Here is a 21,020-nt window from a genome sequence, read left to right on the forward strand (position 1 = left end):
CGTTGTGATTTGGCACCCCTATTTATTAAAAAAATCATAAAAGTCATGGAGAAAAAAGATATCCATAATTTCATTTAAAATGAATAGCACTATATAAAGATAAATCAAGCTCACTCTATTTGTATATTTTTATTAACAGTTATTTTTTAATTTTTGCTGTCACACCATAGGACATATTGGCTGCATTTAGATACTATTGGCCCACCTTTTGTTGTGTTTTGTACAAAAATGCACTTATATTAGTGGTTTTGCCACATTTGGATTGTATTTATTGTGTTTTGAATGCAAATTCCATTATTTATTCATTCATTTTCCTTCAGATTAGTCCCATTATTCATCAGGGGTTACCGCAGCGGAATGAACCACCAACTTGTCGAGTTTTACACAGCGGATACCCTTCCAGCTGCAACCCAGTACTGGGAAACATCCATACACACTCATTCCCACACATTCACCATGGCCAATTTAGTTTATTCAATTCATCTATAGCGCATGTCTTTGGGCTGTGGGGGAAACCAGAGCACATGGAGGAAACGCATGCGAACACTGGGAGAACATGCAAACTCCACACAGAAACGCCAACTGACCCAGTCGGGACTCAAACCAGCAACCTTGCTGTGAGGTGACAGTGCTATCCACTGAGTCACCGTGTCACCCTTGCCACTTTATTTAAAAAAAAAAAAAAAAATAGTGTTGACTTGTGATGGATGTTTATTAAAAACAAGTTATGTAATATTAATTATTCCAAACCTTTGACCTTAAAGAGCAGCTAGGTTACCCCTTTTTTCAGATTTAATATGAGTCATTTGTGTCTCCAGAATGTGTCTGTAAAGTTTCAGCTCAAAACACCCATCAGATTTTTCATTATACCTTTTACAAGATTCTATTCTATACATTTTTGCACCAGGAGGCAGTTTTGTTTTACTGCGCCTTTAAGGCTAGTCCTCCCCGCCCACCGTTTCTATGTGCCTTTCAGCCTGCCTTAATCTCCTCCGTCAGGTGTGTCAGACAACAGACAGACATAAAGCAAGCAGCGTAACGTAGCATTTGTGAGAAATACTACAGTAAGAACTTTACCAATTAGTATTTGATGCATTTGTTGTGGAGTTGCAACGATGAGTCACACACACATACACACACAGACAGCGCGTGTTTAGCATTGCACTCTTTGCACGCAAATGTGACAGGATACAAGTTAATCTCCGCTGCTGTATGGATCTCTGTTATGTTAATGTAAAAAATAAACCTGATTTAACGTCCACAAATCGGGATTGAAGCGTCTTATTTCATAATTGTTCTGACACGCGGCTGTGGGGGTGTAAATCTGAAGTAAATCATTGTAATTCATTTCACACATGGTCTGAAAACCGCTCCAATTGGTCCACCGTATTTATGTTGTTAAATTGAAAAAAAAAAAAGGACTGGGTGTGTTTATATCACCCCAATATGACTGTATATACACTATACCTATATGTCTGTCCAAACAGCTTGAAAAGTAGATTTTTCACCATAGGTACCCTTTAAAAATTCAGATTTGGACCTTAATATTGAGAACCCCTGATTTATAACAGTTTATTCAGCTGTGTAACACAGACACACACCAGATACACCTCAGAAAAATAGTCCATATCCATTTAGTCATTATCCTTATTTCATAATGTAACATCAGACCAACATTTCACTCCTTTTTTAGGCTAAATTGTGTATTTTCTGTTTGTGTTGCAAAGATAATGTTCATATCATTTAAAAACAGACAATTTGAACCACGTATTAAACACACTGGATTAAAAGACCACGAAGATATAAATGGAAATGTAAAAAAAAAAGTTACAACTCTCCCCAGTCTCTCCCTAAGTGCTTCATGCACTGTAAAAAATCCTGGTTGCCTTACATTTTTAAGCTGAATCAAATTAACCTAATGACTCTATTGAACTTATTTTATGTTAAACCGACTTAAAACTGCTTGCATAACTTATAAAATTAAGTTAGAACATGATTAACTTAGTTTACAAAGCAATGTTGGGTACGTTAAAAAAAAGTAATCGATTACAAATTACTAAATACTTTTTAGTATTTGTTGTGATCTGATTACATTACTAATTACTTCATGTCAAAAGTAATCAGATTACTAATTTATCTTGAAGTTACTTTTAAAACATATAAAATATACCTATAAAAATACTAAATAAACTGCAGCTCTTTCAGTAATTTAACATTCACTGAAAAACATTACAATGGGTTGATCACAGCAGCTTGATATATTCAAAAGACTTAAAGAGTTCACCTAAAACTTAAAATTCTTAAAATTCTCTCAAATGCACTTGTTCCAAACCTGTTTGTCTTTTTTTATTTTTTGATCACAAAAGACAACATTTAGAAGAAAACTGGATACCTGAAACCATTGACATCCATAGTATGAAAAAGCCTTGCAGTGTTTGGGTGTTCTGCGTTTATCTGATGTACTTAGTCTACCGAAATGTAGATATTCTTATACAGCGTATGAAGCTGATCGATCAGTTCTCGTAATGTGACTCCCGGTTTTCAACTGGTGTTACTGGGAAATGCCACACATGCGCTCCCAATACTTGTGCGGGCAAAAGATAAGATACGTGAACTGCCCCAAGTAGCTACGCTTCTCTTCACATTCAGAAGATACATTGACTCCCGATCCTGCACAAAAATCCAAATTAGCCTGTTTAGTCTAAGTTGGGCCGCCGTGTTTTTGGGCGACAGTGTCCTCCTAGTTGACGAGTATTGTCCTAAAATGCTTTCCGTTCAAGTGCTTAAACTAGCTGCTGGTCGAGTTAAAAGCAGTCAAGAGTTTTTTAGAGATAGACTGCATTTCACAGCAATATTTTATTTTTTACACAGTGAAGAATCATCATCGCATCATCACTCACTTGAAGAATCAAACACTCTCGACCGCAATTTCAGCTCATGTTCTCCAGCAATTTAAAGGAACATGTTCATTAACTGACGTTGCAGCAGAAAACTTTAAAAGAAACTTTTTTTTTTCTTTTAAAAACCATTTTTTGTAACGTAAGTAACTCAATTACACTGACTTTAGTAACTGGTATCAAATTACACAAATTTATAATGTAATTGTTACATTATTACGTTCCTCAAAATGTAATTAGAATATAGTAAATCATTACTGTGGAGCGCCCGACTAGTTACAATGAACTAAAAATATATGCTGTCATGACTAATTGTCCATATAATTTTTTACAGTGCCTGGTTTGGTTGACCTACAATTTAAATAGACAAATAGCTTTATTGTGTTTAAAGTGTGACTACTAACTTCTATTGATTTACAGATAACCTGCCTGCATCTGTCATTCACATTGATTATTTGTCAACAGTGTTGAGCATAGGTCTCAAACTGGATTCCTGGAGGGCTGCAGCTCTGCACAGTTTTGCTCCAACCCTAATCAAACACAGCTGATACAAATAATCAAGATGTACAAGACTATAGAGACTATTAAACAGGTGTCAGTTGGAGGTGGTTGGAGCTAAACTATCCACAGCTGCAGCCCTCCAGGAATTGAGTTCGAGACCATTGATGTTGAGGAACAACTAAAAGTAAAGATATAGGACCCTAAGGTAGATCAGCTTGTCTTTCTTCAAATAGTGCTGTTTCCATGAAAAATCGGGGGGTTTTTTATAAACAAAATGCTTTTATGTGCACCACAGATACTAGAAATATCTGTTATCTGCCTACAGCTTTATGTGCCAGTGAATCATACACGCTCTCCTAAAAATGCGATCTGGCTGGCTAAAAATAAATAAACTGCTGTGAAACACAAATCTGACATTGTCTACTGTATTTAAAACTATGTTGTGCCCTTATAGTTGTGCCCTAAATGAAAATTAGATCATTTACTCACCCTCATGTTAAAACATGAAGATATTTTTAATCAAATATGAGATTTGTGTCTCTCCATTGAAAGTCTGTTCACAACGTAAAATATTCACAATCCGTCGCCTCAGATTTGTAAGTTTCTATCTGACATTTTTGTCAAAATTGAGGTATTCACATATTCTTATTAAATGACAACTTATTTACATTATGTGATGTTTTTGTATTAGTGATTTACATTTTAAGACTTTTTATTTAAAAAACAAAACTGTTTTATCTACGAAGCTGAACTCTAGCTTAGCTCTATAATTTTCTTTCTGTGAGCCAATCAGGATTTCAAGAGTTCCCACTTAGATATGCTTGGCGTTTAAAGCAGGTTTGGCATGCTGTCCTGGAAGAGAACCCTGAGCTCGGAGATATTTGAGCCCAGGGGGAGCCCAGTCAATGAGCATATCAGGAGATCCGAGATCAGGTAGGTCTTGAGAGCTCCCCCTTTAAAAAAGGGGAGGAAAAGGAGGAGATGGGGTGGAAGGGGGGATTCTTCCAATTGAAGATAGAGCAGTAGGAAGAAAATGATCCATTTATAGTAAACTAGGATCACTCTGATTGGATTATTACTGATTAGAGATGAGCGGCCAGTCGTGCTGAATCATATCACGTGCTCCTCTCGAAATTAGTTTATGAAACTTACCTTCAAATGCACACACGAGGACCAATCAGGTCTTTGTCATTCTTTGTTTCTTTGTCATTCGGCCGGACTGCTCCATTGACTAAATAATGCTGCACCACACAAAATTGTGAAGAAACCTGAAACTGATGAGTGTAAATGTGGTGATTTAGAAGCATTTTTTTGACATTGAGATGAAATTTTACATTTGTTGAAAAAGAAACTGTATTAAAATATTATACATTAAATGTGGAATATTTGTGTATATATAGTCAGTGAAACATTTTTCAAAGTTTCTTAAACTTTGATAAGCAACACATTTGCTCAATGTCTGTTTTCATTTAACGTCTTTAAATTTGATATTTAACCTTGAAGCTTATATGCCCCTTGAATATAATTCATGGGGCATATAATTAAAAAAATATATAATTCATATAAAGCATATATTTCAATAAAAATTACCATATTAATTACATCAAATTAACAGCAGCACTAGTTAAAATATTTAGCACAGCGTTGTATGCTTAATTTGAACAAGAAAAAACAAATTCATCCTTAAACAATAAATAAATGTTATAGAAAGCAAAAAAATGTACTTTCTCAAACATCAACATATTGTTACAACAACAATTTATTTTTTAATTAAATTAATAAGCAGACTGATTGTATTTCTTGAAAAGTATTGCTAATGATCTGCCAGGGAGAACCTTAATTTCCAAGCAGAAAATGGCTTCTTAGTATTAGAAGATCTGCATTTGCCCTGTTTATTTTACCCCACTTTGCAAATTTAAGACAAGTTTGATCATTTACATTTAGAGTACATTTAGCATACATTGTCATGTTAATGTATGAAAGAGAACTGTCACACACATATTGTTTGTTATATGGAATGAACAAACTTTTGAAGCTTAATATCTCAAAATCATTTAGAACACAGATAGAACCTTATAATTCCAAGGCGACAAGGTCACTTTATATCAGGCGTGCCCAAATGCAGTCCTGAAGTGTCGGTGTCCTGCAAAGTTGAGTTCTAAGCAGTGAGCACAAGCAGACACACCTGGGCTAGCTCAAGCTCTTACACTGTAAAAAAATACTGGGTTCCACACAATCGATTTGTGTTGGGACAACATGAGGGAATTAAGTAAACTTGATAGTTTTTTTTTTAACAAATTTAAGTGGATTAAACAAACAATTATTTAAGCTCATTTTCAAGAACTAGTTTGAACAAACAGTAAACATAATTTTTTTGAGTGTACGAGGCTTTCTAGAAACATCCGTGCAGGTGTGTTGAGACAAGTTGAAGCTAAAATCTGCAGTACACCAGCCCTCCAGGACCGAGTTTGAGCACCCCTGCTTTATTTGACAGGCACCCATAGCAAGGGGGGTTTGGGTGGTTTGAAAGTCCCACCCCTCACTGACAAAGATCCAGAATTTGTCCCATACATGAGCTCATTTGTTCTACTTTGACTGCTATGCCATCATAAATTGTAAAAACCGAGTTGGCTGTTGTGACTTCAGCTAATCAGCTAATCAGCTGTGCAAGAAAACAAACAATCTGACATGTGGTCACCTTTCAATACTGACCTTTTCTGTAGTGTTGTTAAATAGATAAAACATGTTACAGTTAACTTTTATTCTGAATCTTGGACCTCTTTCTTGAGACAAAAAAAAGACCAATAAAAAGGTGTGAAGCACCAAAAGTGGCCCACATTAAAATTAATTTAAATATTAAATAGGCTATTGTTGTTATCCATTAATATTATTATTTATTTATTTTATTATTATTCAAATGGCCAAATGCTGACCGAGGACAGTTGAATGAGCTAGCTAGTTTGTTATTTGCCTAACACAAAAGATTACAGTTTTTACTTTAAAACTTGAATAGAATGCTATTTTTTCTAACTATATTTAATGTAATAAAGTTTTAAACAAAATAGAGTTTTTAAAATATATTTCTTTAGGAAATATTTTGGTACATCAAAAAGTGGGTTATGATGACTATCTAACAAGCTAGTCCAGCAAAAAATAGTGCTTAAAATGTCACTAAAACGCAGTATTTAAATCTCATAATTAAATAGAAAATGAGGTGAATAACTCCCAAAAAGGCCCACTTTTTGAGAAAGAAGAACCACCCCTTGCAATAGGCTGGCTACAGGCCTGTATGATGAACACATTTAGGCTTTTCTTCTTTTATTCCCATAAACAGAAAACCAAAACCACAACAACATTCATTGCAGGTTGTCTGAAGCTCAAACGTGTGTTCTTGTGTATCAAGCAAGCTTCCTAGCCGAATGTGAATGTTGTAAAATTATTTGCTGATCACCATTTATATGTGAATAAGGCCTAAATGAAATCTTATCACATCATAGGTAAGTTTTTTGGACATCTTAACCAAACCTAACTAGTCAGCCATTTGTAAAACAGCTTAAAGATGTTGTCAACACTGCATTTAAAAACAATATGCACATAAACAGAGCATTTCTTGGTCAAAAGTCATGCTTCTGGGTTTCAGAAAATTTATATATACAGTTGAAGTCAGAATGATTAGCCCCCCTTTGAATTTTTTTCTTCTTTTTTTAAATATTTCCTAAATGATGTTTAACAGAGCAAGGAAATTTTCACAGTATGTCTGATATTTTTTCTTCTGGAGAAAGTCCTATTTGTTTTTGTTTCGGCTAGAATAAAAGCAGTTTTTAATTTTTTAACACTATTTTAAGGACAAAATTATTAGCCCCTTTAAGCTATATTTTTTGTCGATAGTCTACAGAACAAACCATCATTATACAATAACTTGCCTAATTACCCTAACCTGCCTAGTTAACCTAATTAACCTAGTTAAACCTTTGAATGTCACTTTTTGAAAAAAATCTAGTCAAATATTCTTTACTGTCATCATGGCAAAGATAAAAATAAATCAGAGATGAATTATTAAAACTATTATGTTTAGAAATGTGGGGAAACAAAAACAGAACAGAAATTGGGGAAACAAACGGGATAATAATTCAGGGAGGGCTAATAATTCTAACTTCAACTGTGAATGTATGTATATGGCATTCACCGTTCAGCCATTGTTAATATATTGCTACATCCACATATTTTATTTTCCACATCTCCTAAACCAAACATACCTGATTCAGATCATCAGCAGAGATTGCAAGACCTGAAATGGGCGTGACAAAAAACGAGACATGCAAACCATGCAGTCCTTGTGGTCCTCCAGGAACTTGGTGTAGCAGATACTTACAAGGTTTTGCTATAATATTGCTAATAAACTTAGACGCACCTGTAGCACAACACAGCTCTGTAATCAGCCATTGTTGTGTTTACTGGTTATAGTTATGGACATCATTATTTTAAAGTATTTGGCGCATGCGTCCGCAAACTCTGTTCTGAAGGACTGGTGTCCTGCAAAGTGTAGCTCCAACTTGCTTCAACACACCTGCCAGGAAGTTTCTATTATGCTAGTTAGAGCTTGATTAGCTGGTTCAAGTGTGTCTAACTGGAGTTGGAGCTAAATTCTGCAGGACACCAGCTCTCACGTTTGGGCACCCCTGGTTTGGCCTATAAACACAGCATCATGCCAGGTGGCATTTTGAGATTCTATCAATCTGTAACCCATTATGCAAAAAGCACCGACAATGCATGGTGTCATGTGAATGAAAGGTTGATACAATAATAAACTTTTGCAGATTGACCTAAATCTGTTGCCATGTGCACGAGGCCTAAGATTAAAAAGATTTCTCCTGTTTTATTTACAACAATATCACATACTTGATCTCTAAGCAGTAGCTGCACTGCACTTGCGCACTGTAGACTCGGTAGATCTGACCACACCATTTTTTTGGCTTTTTCTGGAGAGAATCACTAAAAAAAAAGCATTTGCTCCTCAGTGTTTGAACTTTCAGAAGTGCTGAACTGAATTAAACTGAACTTCAACTCTGAAAACTGGACTGACAGTTTCAATTTACCAGAACTTCTATGTTAAGCTCCTTTAACACAAACTACATAGCGCTGTGGAAATAAAGATGAGTTGAATTTAAAGTTGCGTCCTTCACTGCAAAAAATGCAGAATTCCACAAAATTCCTTCATGTTGTTTTAACACAAATCAATCAAATTCAAATAATTGCTTTATAAAATTTCAATCATAAAACAATTAAGTTGTTATAAAAAAATCAAGAATTGTTTCAGCTCATTTGAGTATATATGTGTATATATATATATATATATATATATATATATATATATATATAGAGAGAGAGAGAGAGAGAGAGAGAGAGAGAGAGAGAGAGAGAGAGAGAGAGAGAGAGAGAGAGAGAGAGAGAGAGAGAGAGAGAGAGAGAGAGAGAGAGAGACAGAGAGAAAGAGAGATATGTGTGTGTGTGTGTGTGATTGTACACTGTAAAAAATGCTGGGTTACACGCAATTCCTTCATGTTGTCCCAACAAATGTTAACCAAATTCTTATTATAAATTCAAGTGGATTGAACATAAAACACCTCCCAAAAAACTCAAGAAATGTGTTTTGTTACAGCTCATTTTAAATAATTAGTTTGAACAAGCAGCAAAAATATTTGTTTTGTGTGTAAGTACACTGTAAAACCCAAAAAGTTAAGGTAACTCAAACCATTTGAGGAAACCTATTGCAACAAACCATTTAAATTAAAAAACTAATCCTAATACTGTGAACTTAATCCATTTGACTAAACGAAGCAATTTGAGCACAGTAAAAGCCAATAAATATATATTTTTAGGGGGGATTTTCACCTTTATTTGATAGAACAGTAGAGAGTATTGACAGGAAAGCATGGGGTGCAGAAAGAGGGGAAGAATCGGCATAGGACCGCGAGGCGGAATCGAACTCGGGTCGCTGGGAGCACCGGAGTGCATGTGTCGACACACTGACCGCTACACCACTGGCGTCAACAAAAGCCAATAAATAAAGAGAACTCAAACCAACTGAGTACTGTAAAACCCAATTAGTTACGGCAACTCAAAACATTTGAGGAAACCGATTGCTACAATCGATTTGAGTTCAAAAACTAATCTATGAGTACTGTGAACTTACTCCATTTAAATTGAAGTTCAAAACTCTTTTCAAATGAGTAGAATTAACTTTCAGCAAATTTTATGTTAACTACACATTTCATTTAATTAAGTTGGCTGTTGGGTTTTACAGTGTGTTTAAAACATTTTGGAGAAAATATGGATGTTTAAAAATTGGGCAAATTGAGCATGATAAGCTTCATTTGAGGGTAGGTAAAAAGTAAGTCAGTTTTCATTTTTGGGTGAACTATCCCTTTAAAAGGATGAAATGATCAAATGACAAACACAAAGCACAAAAGAGACTCATTGTCTGGTTCTTTTCCTCAACTTTAATTGCTCTCTCTGGCCATTTGATGACAGCGAAAGAACAAGCGTGGAATCGTTTCATGAGGGACTAACAACAGTATCTTTGAGCGATAGTTTTATTGTTTTTTTTCTTGTGTTTATTTTTATGCAGTTTTTAAAATAGTTTTTAAGTCACCTTTTTCCTGTAAAAGTATTGCAATTAACAGACCTCAAACTGAAAACCGCTGACATCACAATTAAATAGAACAATAAAAAAAGGCGTAAGGACAGCAGCGTTCCTCGCTCACTCGACTGATGGTTTTTTCTGCTAAAAAAAGGTTTGTAGTCCACAATAGGTCGTACAGTCCTGTGATGTGATCTCGCTCAAGGCCAACGATGAGCATTTCTGCGGATTCATCTGAATTTCGGATCCATGTAACGAGATGCCGAACTCCCCACACAAGTCGTCAGTCAGTCTGTCATTCATTCGCGCTCGTTTATTCATCCATTCAAGCGTGTACAGCGAGTGTTTCAGGAGAAGCGAAGAGCTCGGAAACAAACTGCTATGTCGAGGAAAATGACAACATGAACATGCAGTAACAATCAGCGATGGGCTGGCGTTTCCTCATGTATGCATTTGATGCTCTTTTATATCCCACACAAGTCGATTATGTGCATTGAAAAAATAGAGAAGAGAATGTTAACCGTTTCCCGCCGATCCAATAAATCCTCACCCTGAGCTGCGGTTTTCATATCAACCACCAAACCTTCGAGAAAAGGCCTCATGGGAGCCCAAAAGCGCTTTACGGTACGGAAAATTGTGTTATTTTCATGGTTATTAGGCGTCCAAACAGCTAGCAGTCACAAAATAAACGTCAATAAATAAAATGACAAGCGCTGGCGTTTATAATTCTTTGTGTGGAAGTTACAAAAGCAGCAGCTAGTTCTCCTTTATATAACAACTGCCGTATAATAATCAGAATATTCGTTTCATCACATAACAGATTTTGCATTTACTGTATAGGAAAAAAAATATATAAGAATTCTTTTGTATTTCTGTGACCATACTGTAGCGTTTCTCTTTGCAAACTTTACTCTGTTTTACAAAAAAGACAAAGCACAATTGAAGGCATTCACAAAACTTGATGCCACCGTGTTAAAGTTTTCTTTTTAATATTATCTATACATTATATTACAGTATTAACAATGCTTTCTTGTGGTTGTTCTACCCATTGGGTAGGATATGTGCATAATATATTCAAGTTATATACAGCACCGTACAAATAAACAGAGTCCGACTACTGAAAGAAGCACCATAGGAAGTGAGGCACAACAAAGGTGGGGACTTTTGAGTGCAAGTGGGTTTCTATGTCTGCTTAAACATGACTGTTAGGCACCGAATTTGCTCATGTAAAGAAGAACATGCCAACCTCTCGGCTGCGAACGTAAAAAATACATTTGGATTCGTCTTCCTAGCACAAGGACAGCTAATCTGAACGAAGAAAACAGAGGACAGACATCTAGGTCTTAATTAGCGGAAATAAAAGTCAGGAGGAAGCGGACAACGTAGGCCTACATACCAAACAAACAACAGCAGCAGTAGCGGCGGTAGCAGCGCGTAGCAGCAGCAGCAATACAGTACGAACTCAAACTGCGCGGTCAGAATGAGTGACGGGAAGCAGAGCCAATGACAAGAGGCCGTTTTGAAGCCAAAGCGGATGAGCGGTAGAAAAATCACACTATTAAAGGAGGAAAAAAGGTCACAAAAAAGCCTATTTAGAGGATGCGGGCATGAAACTCCCACCTACTCTGACTAAATATCCTCTCAAACTGGTCGCTTTAATAAATAGCTAGTTAATAAATAGGTTTTCTATGGAACTTTCTAAGGGAAGGCCAAAGACTGGTGGTTTACAAAGCTCAGACGTGATCACAAAAAAAAACAACAACACAATCAGCATGTCTGAAAAGCATTCCAAATGCGTGCCATGTGGTGATGATTGAATACAACTTTAAATAAATGAAGGAATAGGGGACGCACCACGTCATGATTGGTACACGTTAAATACTGGTGTGCTCCTGCGCAGCCTTGGAATAAAACGGCGCACAGGAGAGGAGAGTAAAGGGATAAATAAAATACGAGATCCATATATGATTGTAAATTAAAATATAGGATGGATAACTGGGGGTGAAAATACATGCATGTTTGCGGTATGAGATCAGAAGGGGATAGGATGTGCATAAGACTACAGTTCCCATGATTCCCTTGCACTTGGACCCCATTGACAATGCTGAAGTGACATTAGTTTAAAGTGCTACTCGACAGGATGAAAGTGGCGTGTGTGTCGTGACTTCCATCTGCAGATCTCCATGCCATGATCTCTCACTTGGTCAGTGGAACAGACAAAAATAAAAAGTAATCTGGAATTTGAACAGCTTGTTAAACCCTCTTTGTGAAAACAATAAGTGCCATGATGCAGTTCAGTTGTGGAGATTTTAGGCTGGATCAGAGTTCTACATCTCCATTTCAGGAAAACGAGATATTCGGAAAATGTAAAAAGGAAGGAAACAATTCCCAGGAACCAGCGGAGCCTGTGGATTGACGGAGAACAAAAGTAACCAAGGATAGCCGTTTTTACTCTTTAACCAGAATAAGTGCAACGTAAAGACTTGCTGTTGTAGTTGTGAGTCACACATCCCCAAGATTAGGATTATATCATGGCACTCAATTTGGATTTTGATTGGTTGTGAACAGTTTGTGTGCACAAGTCCTGGAAATGAACAAAAAACAAATACAAAATTTCTCAATCCTATGACCCATGTGGTCTCTCACGCAAACAATCTGTGCCAACACACGTGTTTTGTTTTGTTTTAAATACAGGAAAGCATACAAAAACCAAACAAAGAGATTTCGCCGAGGAGCCCAAACATCCATACAAGGCCCCGAAGTTCTAGCAAAAAAAAACAAAACATACAAAAAATAAACTTTGTAAGCTTGGTTCCTCAATTTCTTCGATTTAAATTGTGCAAGGGGAGTGGTCTAACAGTGAAGCCACTCCCCCTTTAGGTCCAGGAGGAAGTACCAGAGAGCGCAGATGACGACATACGCTCTCTACTGCCCTCTAGTGCCTCCTAGTCACACGGGTTTGTCGCGCCGACTATCCTTAACCTTGACGAACAGGGTTGTGCTTGCGCCAGGTTGGCCGGAGCGGCTGGCTGTCCTCTGATTGGAGGGTGGTGCGTTATTGCTGTGCTGGTGCAGGAAGGAGGCGGAGCCTGGATAAGTCTGACCCATCACCTCACTATAGGTAGGTGGCGGTCCCTCCACGTGCGAGTTCGAGGCACTCTTGCCAGAGTTGCTGCTCGGCGGCCGCGGCCCGCCTCCGTGCACGTAAACGTCTATCAGGTCGCTGTCGAAAATGGTCCGGTTTGGAGGCGCGCGCACGGATGCACGGCTCAGCTCCAGCTGCTGCTCGGGGTCTCTGAGCTGCAGCGTACAGGGGCCCTTGTAGGGCGGCAGCTCCTCGCCATCTGACAGGCAGATGGTGGGCGGCAAGTGGATGTCCTGCTGCAGGTATGGGTAGGTGGGCTGGAAGCGGCTGAATCGGTCCCTTTGCATAAATGAAGGTGGGTTGAAGCGCTCTCCGCTCCTTGGCCCATACATCACCTGAACGTGGAGCAGAAAATAAGTAAACATTTAGAATTGAAAACATTAAATTCACATAGAATTACATTATATTAATTCAGTTATTTATACAAGCCAGACCCCCTAGTTTTTTTTTTTTTACTATTCCACGATCGCTGAATCCAACGCAAAATCAACAAAAAGTTTTTAACTGTTTTTTGTGGGAAAAAAAAAATTTTGTGCAGACGTGGATGAAGCACGAGTCATAGCAAAGACGAGATATAGACATCCTGTGCGAATTGGGCGTTTAACGTGCTTCAAACTGCAAAAGAAAGTTGAAGCAAACATCTTACAAACGGAGCAGTGGAGCAGACAAAAAAGCAAGCAGCTTACAATGATGGTGATTGGTTCAAAGATGATGGCCGCTGGACGTGACCAAATTGAAGGACATTATTTGTGCTTTACATGTATGGCTGGAATTATGATGTGCATCAAATCGATAAATGATTGCGTTTAACTATTTCCCTGCAGTTAATGAAAGAAAATGCTGCGCTGCCATTGACGAGTTTTAAAATAACTATTAAAATAAAACTTTTCTATTTGAATAGATTCAATTCCTTTGACATTGGATTTTTCAGCTTATACTCCAGTCTTTATTGTCACATGATCCTTCAGAAGTTGTTCCAAATACCAATAACCATTTATCATACACTCACCGGCCACTTTATTAGGTACAATCCAACTGCTCATTAACGCACATTTCTATCACATGGCAGCAACTCAACACATTTAGGCATGTAGATATGGTCAAGATGGTGGTGTAATGCTGTGGGGGATATTTTCTTGGCAAACTTTGGGCCCCTTGGTACCAACGGAGCATCGCGTTAACGCCACAGCCTACCTGAGTATTGTTGCTGACCATGTCCATTCCTTTATGACCCCAGTGTACCCATCTTCTGATGGCTACTTCCAGCAGGATAACACACCATGTCATAAAGCGCGAATCATCTCAGACTGGTTTCTTGAACATGACAATGAGTTCACTGTACTCAAATGGCGTCCACAGTCACCAGAAGTCAATTCAATTGAGCACCTTTGGGATATGGTGGAACGGGAGATTCGCATCATGGATGTGCAGCCGACAAATCTGCAGCAACTGCGTAATGCTATCATGTCAATATGGACCAAAATCTCTGAGGGATATTTCCAGTACATTGTTGAATCTATGCCAAGGAGGATTAAGGCAGTTCTGAAGGCAAAAGGGATCCAACCCGGTACTAGTAAGGTGTACCTAATAAAGTGGCCGGTGAGTGTAATTATCAATGTTAACACACAGTTGTTCTGCTTCACGTTTAGTGGAATCAATGATACATTTTGTGTTCAGGATTGTTTGATCAATTGAAAATTCAAAAGAGCAGCATATATTTGAAAAAGAAAAAAGGTAGTATTATAAATATACTTTAACTAGTATTATAGTAGTATTATAAATATACTAACTGTAGATCTATATAATGCATCTCTGCTGTATTTATTTCATTAAAATTTGTTTATTTTTTAAACAGTAGACTTAATTTAGTGAAATTACACATGGATAAACATGGTTCTTTATTACTGCCTACTGTATAGTTGTACTTAAATAAAAATAACCATTTATACTAAAAAAAATGTAGTAATATCAGAGCAAAATCATAAATATTTCAATATACTGACGCAAATGTTACAATGTTTGCGCTCCTGGCTATTTTGCCCAGCTATAAATATGATGACAAAACATTAGAGCAATTAGTAATATTTTGCAGACAGATTGAATATGTTGTGTCAGTTGACTGAGTTAACTAACCTCAGTGGCTCCTTGCTGCGTCACCAAACTATCTGTAGGCCATGCACAGCCATCCTAGTGAGATACAAAGAGAGAACGCCGATGTTAGTCATGCATTAAAGACAACACATAAAATCAGCTTCATCTGATGCATTACAGTACGAGTCTGAAAAAAAAAATGCTAGAGGCATCAGAATAGTTGATCTAAATGTGCATGCCGTAAATATAAGAATGCATTAATACCATGCATTATTAATTCAGGACTGCTGCTTAGTCTCATTGCCTCCAAAAAAGCAGCTGTAGAAAATGTGTTGTTCTCAAAATTTACGAGCTTGTTTCTGAATTTAGGACCTTGATGGCTTTCATGCTCCGCATCAATTGCTAAATCACATCTTCACCATCGTCCTATCTTTTTATGACTCCTCCTCAAGCTGAGAGCTGAAATGGACTGCAGTCTAGACAAGCATGTCTCAGTTATTTCAACCACAGGCTGAAAATGAACATAAAAGATAGGCAGGAATGTGTATAATCTAATCTTTGGGTTGCCTGAGATACTAGTTTGTATTTACAGTAAGACATATCACTTAAAATGGATTCATAATTTACATTTTGTGGCTACCAGCACTAGGCCTGGGCCGATAAATGATATTATATCGAATCATTATAAAATTTATCAATAACAATAAGCTTTGGACCTTTTTACTCTTTATTGATCTAAAATCCAATCACACAGCAGAAACGTGCAACAATGGGAATCTAAAAGTGTGTTGATGTTAGAGATGTACCGAATTTTCAGCCACCGAAAATCTATCAGCCAAAAATGTTATGCCATTTTAAGGACCCTCTAATTTTGTGGCTTCAGTCATTGTTGGGGAACTATTTTGAATCTGGAAGCATTTTAAGTTATTTCAAAATGTATATTGTTATCGTTTGATAAGGAAAATAATTATCAAGATTGCATTTTTGCCACATCGCCCGGTGTGTAAAAACACATACAGGCATACATGATTGTATGATGTCTTTTTTAGAAGAATTTAATGCAACACTTCATTTTATTTTGGAAATAGGCTTATTTTATATGTCACCTAAGAGTTAAACAGTTGAGTTTTAGCTTTTTAAAATTCATTTAGTCAATCGCTGTGCCTGACGAGAGACTTTTAGCTTAACTTAGTAAAAGCTATTGAACGCAAACATTTCAAAAAAGACTTTTAATAAGTTTTCCATTTAAAACTCGACACTTTTTCAGTTGCATCATGTACTAAGACTGACAGAAAATTCAAAAGTTGCTACTATGGTTGCAGCAGGCGCAATGATATCACGCAACACTCGAAAACAGTCCCAGAGTTAGGTAACTAAATAACAGCACTTTTAACAGCATAATATTGCTATAAGTGCAGTAATGTTCCTGGATTATTACGCCAGAATGAGAGAATAGTAGCTATATTGAGCTAGAAAATAGCAACTTTTCATCTTACGTCGGTCTCCGTACACAAATGTAAGTACAGATGGGTCAAGCTTCAATAGGATATATGCACAGCTACTGTGTTTTCAGCCAATGACGAACTTTCGGAGAAAGCTTTATGTGACTATTTTCAATTTCATAAGATTCCTTTTACAGCATCGATGTTGTAAGGTAATTAAAATACAATCAGTTAAATAGACTTACGCATCCATTTAGTTGTTAAAGCATAAAAACAGACGAAAGACTGTTTAAGCGCAGGTGCCGTCATTATCCACAAAAGTTCCATATACTGGGATGAAAATATTGGGATAAATTTAATTTCCATATTTTAAAGACATGGTGTGGAAAAATAGAATTGAACGCAGTGCATCTTGTTTCGTCTGATCCCCACTTTTATATCGTATCTCAGCCTGGCAGTGAAGATTGCTGTTTTTAAAAAAACTAGATCTTAAACGCTGCAATTTTGTTTGGGATGACAATTAACCGGAACCCCGGGCTGGTGGACTGTAATTAAAAGCCTGTGCACCATTAGGAAAATAAAAAACAGTTTTTGTTTTTTTAGCAACATGCTAATGGTCTAATCCGATTTAATGATTTATGCTAGGCTAAGCTAAAAGTTCTCCAACCAGGGCCAGAGATTGGCTGAATGGATTAAAAAATTGATAAACTAAACAATTTAACTCAATGGGAGTTGCAAATTGAGGCCATTTCGAAAAAAAAAATGTTGAGTGTTCCTTTAAGAACTCCTGATATATTTTTTATGGTTTCTCATGGTTTATGTAAGCATGTAAAAACATAACATGTTAAGTTTATATACTTTATATGATTTAGAAATGCACTTTCTGCATCATGAACACTTTAAAAAAAATCAAACATTTTGGGTGTAACACGTTCCACAGTAAGTTTTCTAATTACATTGAGGAATGCAGTAAAGTAACGAATTACATTTAAAATTTGTATAATTTGATTACAGTTACTAAACTCAATTGAATTGTGTTACTTGCGTTACAAATATAGTTTTTGGAATATAGCTGTTGGCTTGCATTTTATGAACCACCAAGTACCACAGTTTTAGCTAAAAATGTTTTAAAGCTGCCTACAAATTGGCTGTGTAGTAAATTGAGGTAATTTTCATTATCCCTTTAATGAAACATGAACGTCTCCAGCCTATTATAGCATAGTCTAGCATTATTAAAAGCACTAGTCAACCTCACTAATGAAACTGCTAGACCCATCCCAAGAAACTGCCTAATGCATTTGTGCAGGTGTACCGACACAAAGACCCTGAAGCTGGCACGCACATTGCCGAGTCCCATATGAACGCGGTCACAAAGTCACACACATGGTGATCAAACAAAAGAACAGGAACTCTACACCCACTCAGAGCTCACACAGACAGGACACACATGGTGACTGGAGAATCAAACGAACACCCACTCTGAATAAAACACACACACTTACCGGCTGCATGCCCTCCTCTCGTCGACGGGCCTGGCTGTGGCGTGTCAGGAAGGCCCAAGCCGACAGCCGATAGTGGTTCAGCAAACAGATGATCACAACTACCATTACAGTCATCACCACAATTATGATTATTATCTGAACAAACTCCAGTTCAGCTGCAGGAGAGAGAAAAAACACAAAGCAGAGAGAAAATAATTAGCATATTTCACACAACTGAAGTGGTTAAAGGCATAGTTCACCAAAAAAAATTATTCTGCTGTCATTTACTCACTCTTGACTTGTTCCAAACCAGTTTGAGTATTTTTTTTCTGTTAAACACAAAAGAATTTATTTGGAAAAATATTGGAAACATGGAACAATTGACATCCATTAAGAAAAAATATATAAATTATGAAAGTCAGTAGTTTCATTTTCTAACATTTTTCAAAATATCTTCTTTTGTGTTCAAAAGACTCTTTCTTTTTTTTTGTGCAAATTTTGCCTTTAATAGATTCTGAAATGTATTACAAAACGAGTTGTTTTTCCAACAACACAAAGCTAGAATGTCACTGATGATTGCCAGGGTAGTGTTTTATGGTTGTTAAGGCGGTTTGCTAGTGTTTCTAGGATAATCTGGCAGTATTAGGCTGTTCTATGTTGTACCAAAGCCTCCAGACTTTATTTTTTCTTGAATTGCCAACCAGTTAATAAGTATTCAGGCTAATTGCTTATAAATAAATAAAAAAAACTCATCTAAACCTCAAAAATCCACACAATTTAGGCATTCATGTTTCTTTTTTTGCAGTAAGTAAATCTAAATATTAAAGGGTTTAATTCAAAATTGCAATATTTATTATTATAAATCATGAATGAGCTTTCTAAAACATCAGCGAAGAAGCCTAAAGCTAGACAGTTGGATTTGAATACAAGTGATGATATGGAAGGCCCATTACATTCTTCATTCTTACCACCAGAGGGCGGTAAAACGAACACATCTGGGAGTGTTGAGACTGGGTGTGGGGAACAGACTAAAATCTGCCTCAAGTGACGCAACAGACTAATCCACAAAAAAATGTGATAACATGACGTTTCAAATGGCTTTTCTGACCTACATCAAGCCAAGAAGAGAGAAAGACCGAAAAGTGAGAGTTTTTAGGTCATTTTTATTATTTATAGGCCAGATCAAAGAGGACGTGATCAGAATATGTTGTGAGCTAGATTTTAACTTGCACTGCCCACATAAGCAGGCACGTTTGAATACATCTGAGCCTGTGTGCGAATTGATTTCATAAAACTCTTTCACAAACTCATTATGTCTTTGTAAGGCTTCTTCAAACAGTTAAAGGAAGGAATTCATATTTAATGTTTCTTAATCATGTCATGCTTCACCATATCAGCTGAGATTTTCTGTCTTAGCATGTGCTGGGAATCACAGTCTACTCTTTATTTCAGGCTTTAGGGACTCTTCATCTTGTAAAGCAAACAGTCATGTTGTTACATACAGCGTAGACCTCTCTTTCATCCTCCTGCTGACCCTAGAGCGCACCCCACCCTACTTACACACTTTCACACACAGAAGTGTCCAGTCAATACCGACTTGTTCTCCATTATCATGAAATCTATGAATAATCGTATAGAAAAGTGCCACACATATGCCTCATTCACACTAGCAGCGACTTTTGCAGGTCTGTGTAGGTCTACAGCACTGCTTCTGAGCGAGCTGAGAGAGGATCATGTGAGCTCCACTTGTGCTCCTATTGGCTGTCGCTCAAGAAAGTCGCTCTTCATTTGCATACACTTGAAGGATTCTTGCTGTCGCTCGCGTAGACGGTGGACGCCGGAAGTCGCTCACTCTCTGTTAAATTGAACGGTTGCTTGCCCCTTTGCCGCTGCGAGATGCACGTAGTGTGAATGAGGCTATACATTCAGAGAAATCTTATTAACCCTACTCCCACATTCCCCTGTCACATCAAGGTTTTGACATGATGGAAAACCATCAAGTTTTAAAATCCATGCCCAATTAACCTAATCTACACTGGTGTTGAAGGTAATCATTTGGGATGTCCAGATTTGATCAGACGGTTTCAGACTTGATCGGAATCGAACGTTACCTCTCGATCAGGACTCAAATATATATATATGTGGTGGCACAGAGTTACAACTCTTTCTTGACTTTACACAGAAACAGCAACGCGTGCGCAAGGACATCACTTGCAAAGACGCTATTGGTTAAATGCCGGCAAAGTAAAACTTGGAAGCAGCTTGACGCGGAAAGCGCGAGTATGTGGTAAAGTCTAGATAGAATACAGCTGCGGATACGCACATCAAAATAGCATCAGTTTTGTGACACTGTATAAAAATAATTAATATTTTTACAGTTGTATTTAGGGTTGGGGTAGGGGTTAACATTAATAAAATACAATTTATCTGGTAATTTAATACATAATATAAATAATACTCGGTACAACTACTATTTTTACATTACCGTGACAGGGTTGGGGGTAGATGTTAGTAAAATACAATTAATGGGAAATTTAATAAATAATATAAATAATTCTCATTAACTTCCGGCCACAACCCTATCTGATCTCGCCACAACCCCGAGCATGTCTAAAGTCTGGAAGTATTATAAAGTATATTATGACGACAACATTGTCAAAGCAAAATGTGAGATACGTAAAATTGGGATTGCAAGAGGTGAAGAATTTATGTTATTTATTACTTGATTGTTCAAGCTAGCTCACAGAAGTGCTCTGTTTGTTATATAGTTGTTGAATCTTAAAATAAGGTGAATTAAATAAACAATAAGGAACATCCTTATTG

The 21,020-nt window shown here is 37.0% G+C and overlaps 1 protein-coding gene across 2 annotated transcripts in view; it reads right to left on the bottom strand.

Annotated features, from left to right (window-relative positions):
• Positions 1-9,875: 9,875 nt before the first annotated feature.
• ldlrad4a (low density lipoprotein receptor class A domain containing 4a) overlaps positions 9,876-21,020 on the bottom strand; it is a 156,149-nt gene continuing 145,004 nt past the window's right edge. For both annotated transcript variants that reach the window (XM_056479104.1, XM_056479105.1), the window contains 3 exons: positions 18,219-18,373; positions 15,317-15,370; positions 9,876-13,518 (listed from right to left, as the gene is read on the bottom strand). In XM_056479104.1, coding sequence (XP_056335079.1) covers positions 12,988-13,518; positions 15,317-15,370; positions 18,219-18,373 — 740 coding nt within the window. In that variant the 3' untranslated portion in view covers positions 9,876-12,987. The remainder of the gene's footprint in view (positions 13,519-15,316; positions 15,371-18,218; positions 18,374-21,020) is intronic.

This window comes from Danio aesculapii, chromosome 19, assembly GCF_903798145.1.
Source record: "Danio aesculapii chromosome 19, fDanAes4.1, whole genome shotgun sequence".
NCBI lineage: Eukaryota > Metazoa > Chordata > Actinopteri > Cypriniformes > Danionidae > Danio > Danio aesculapii.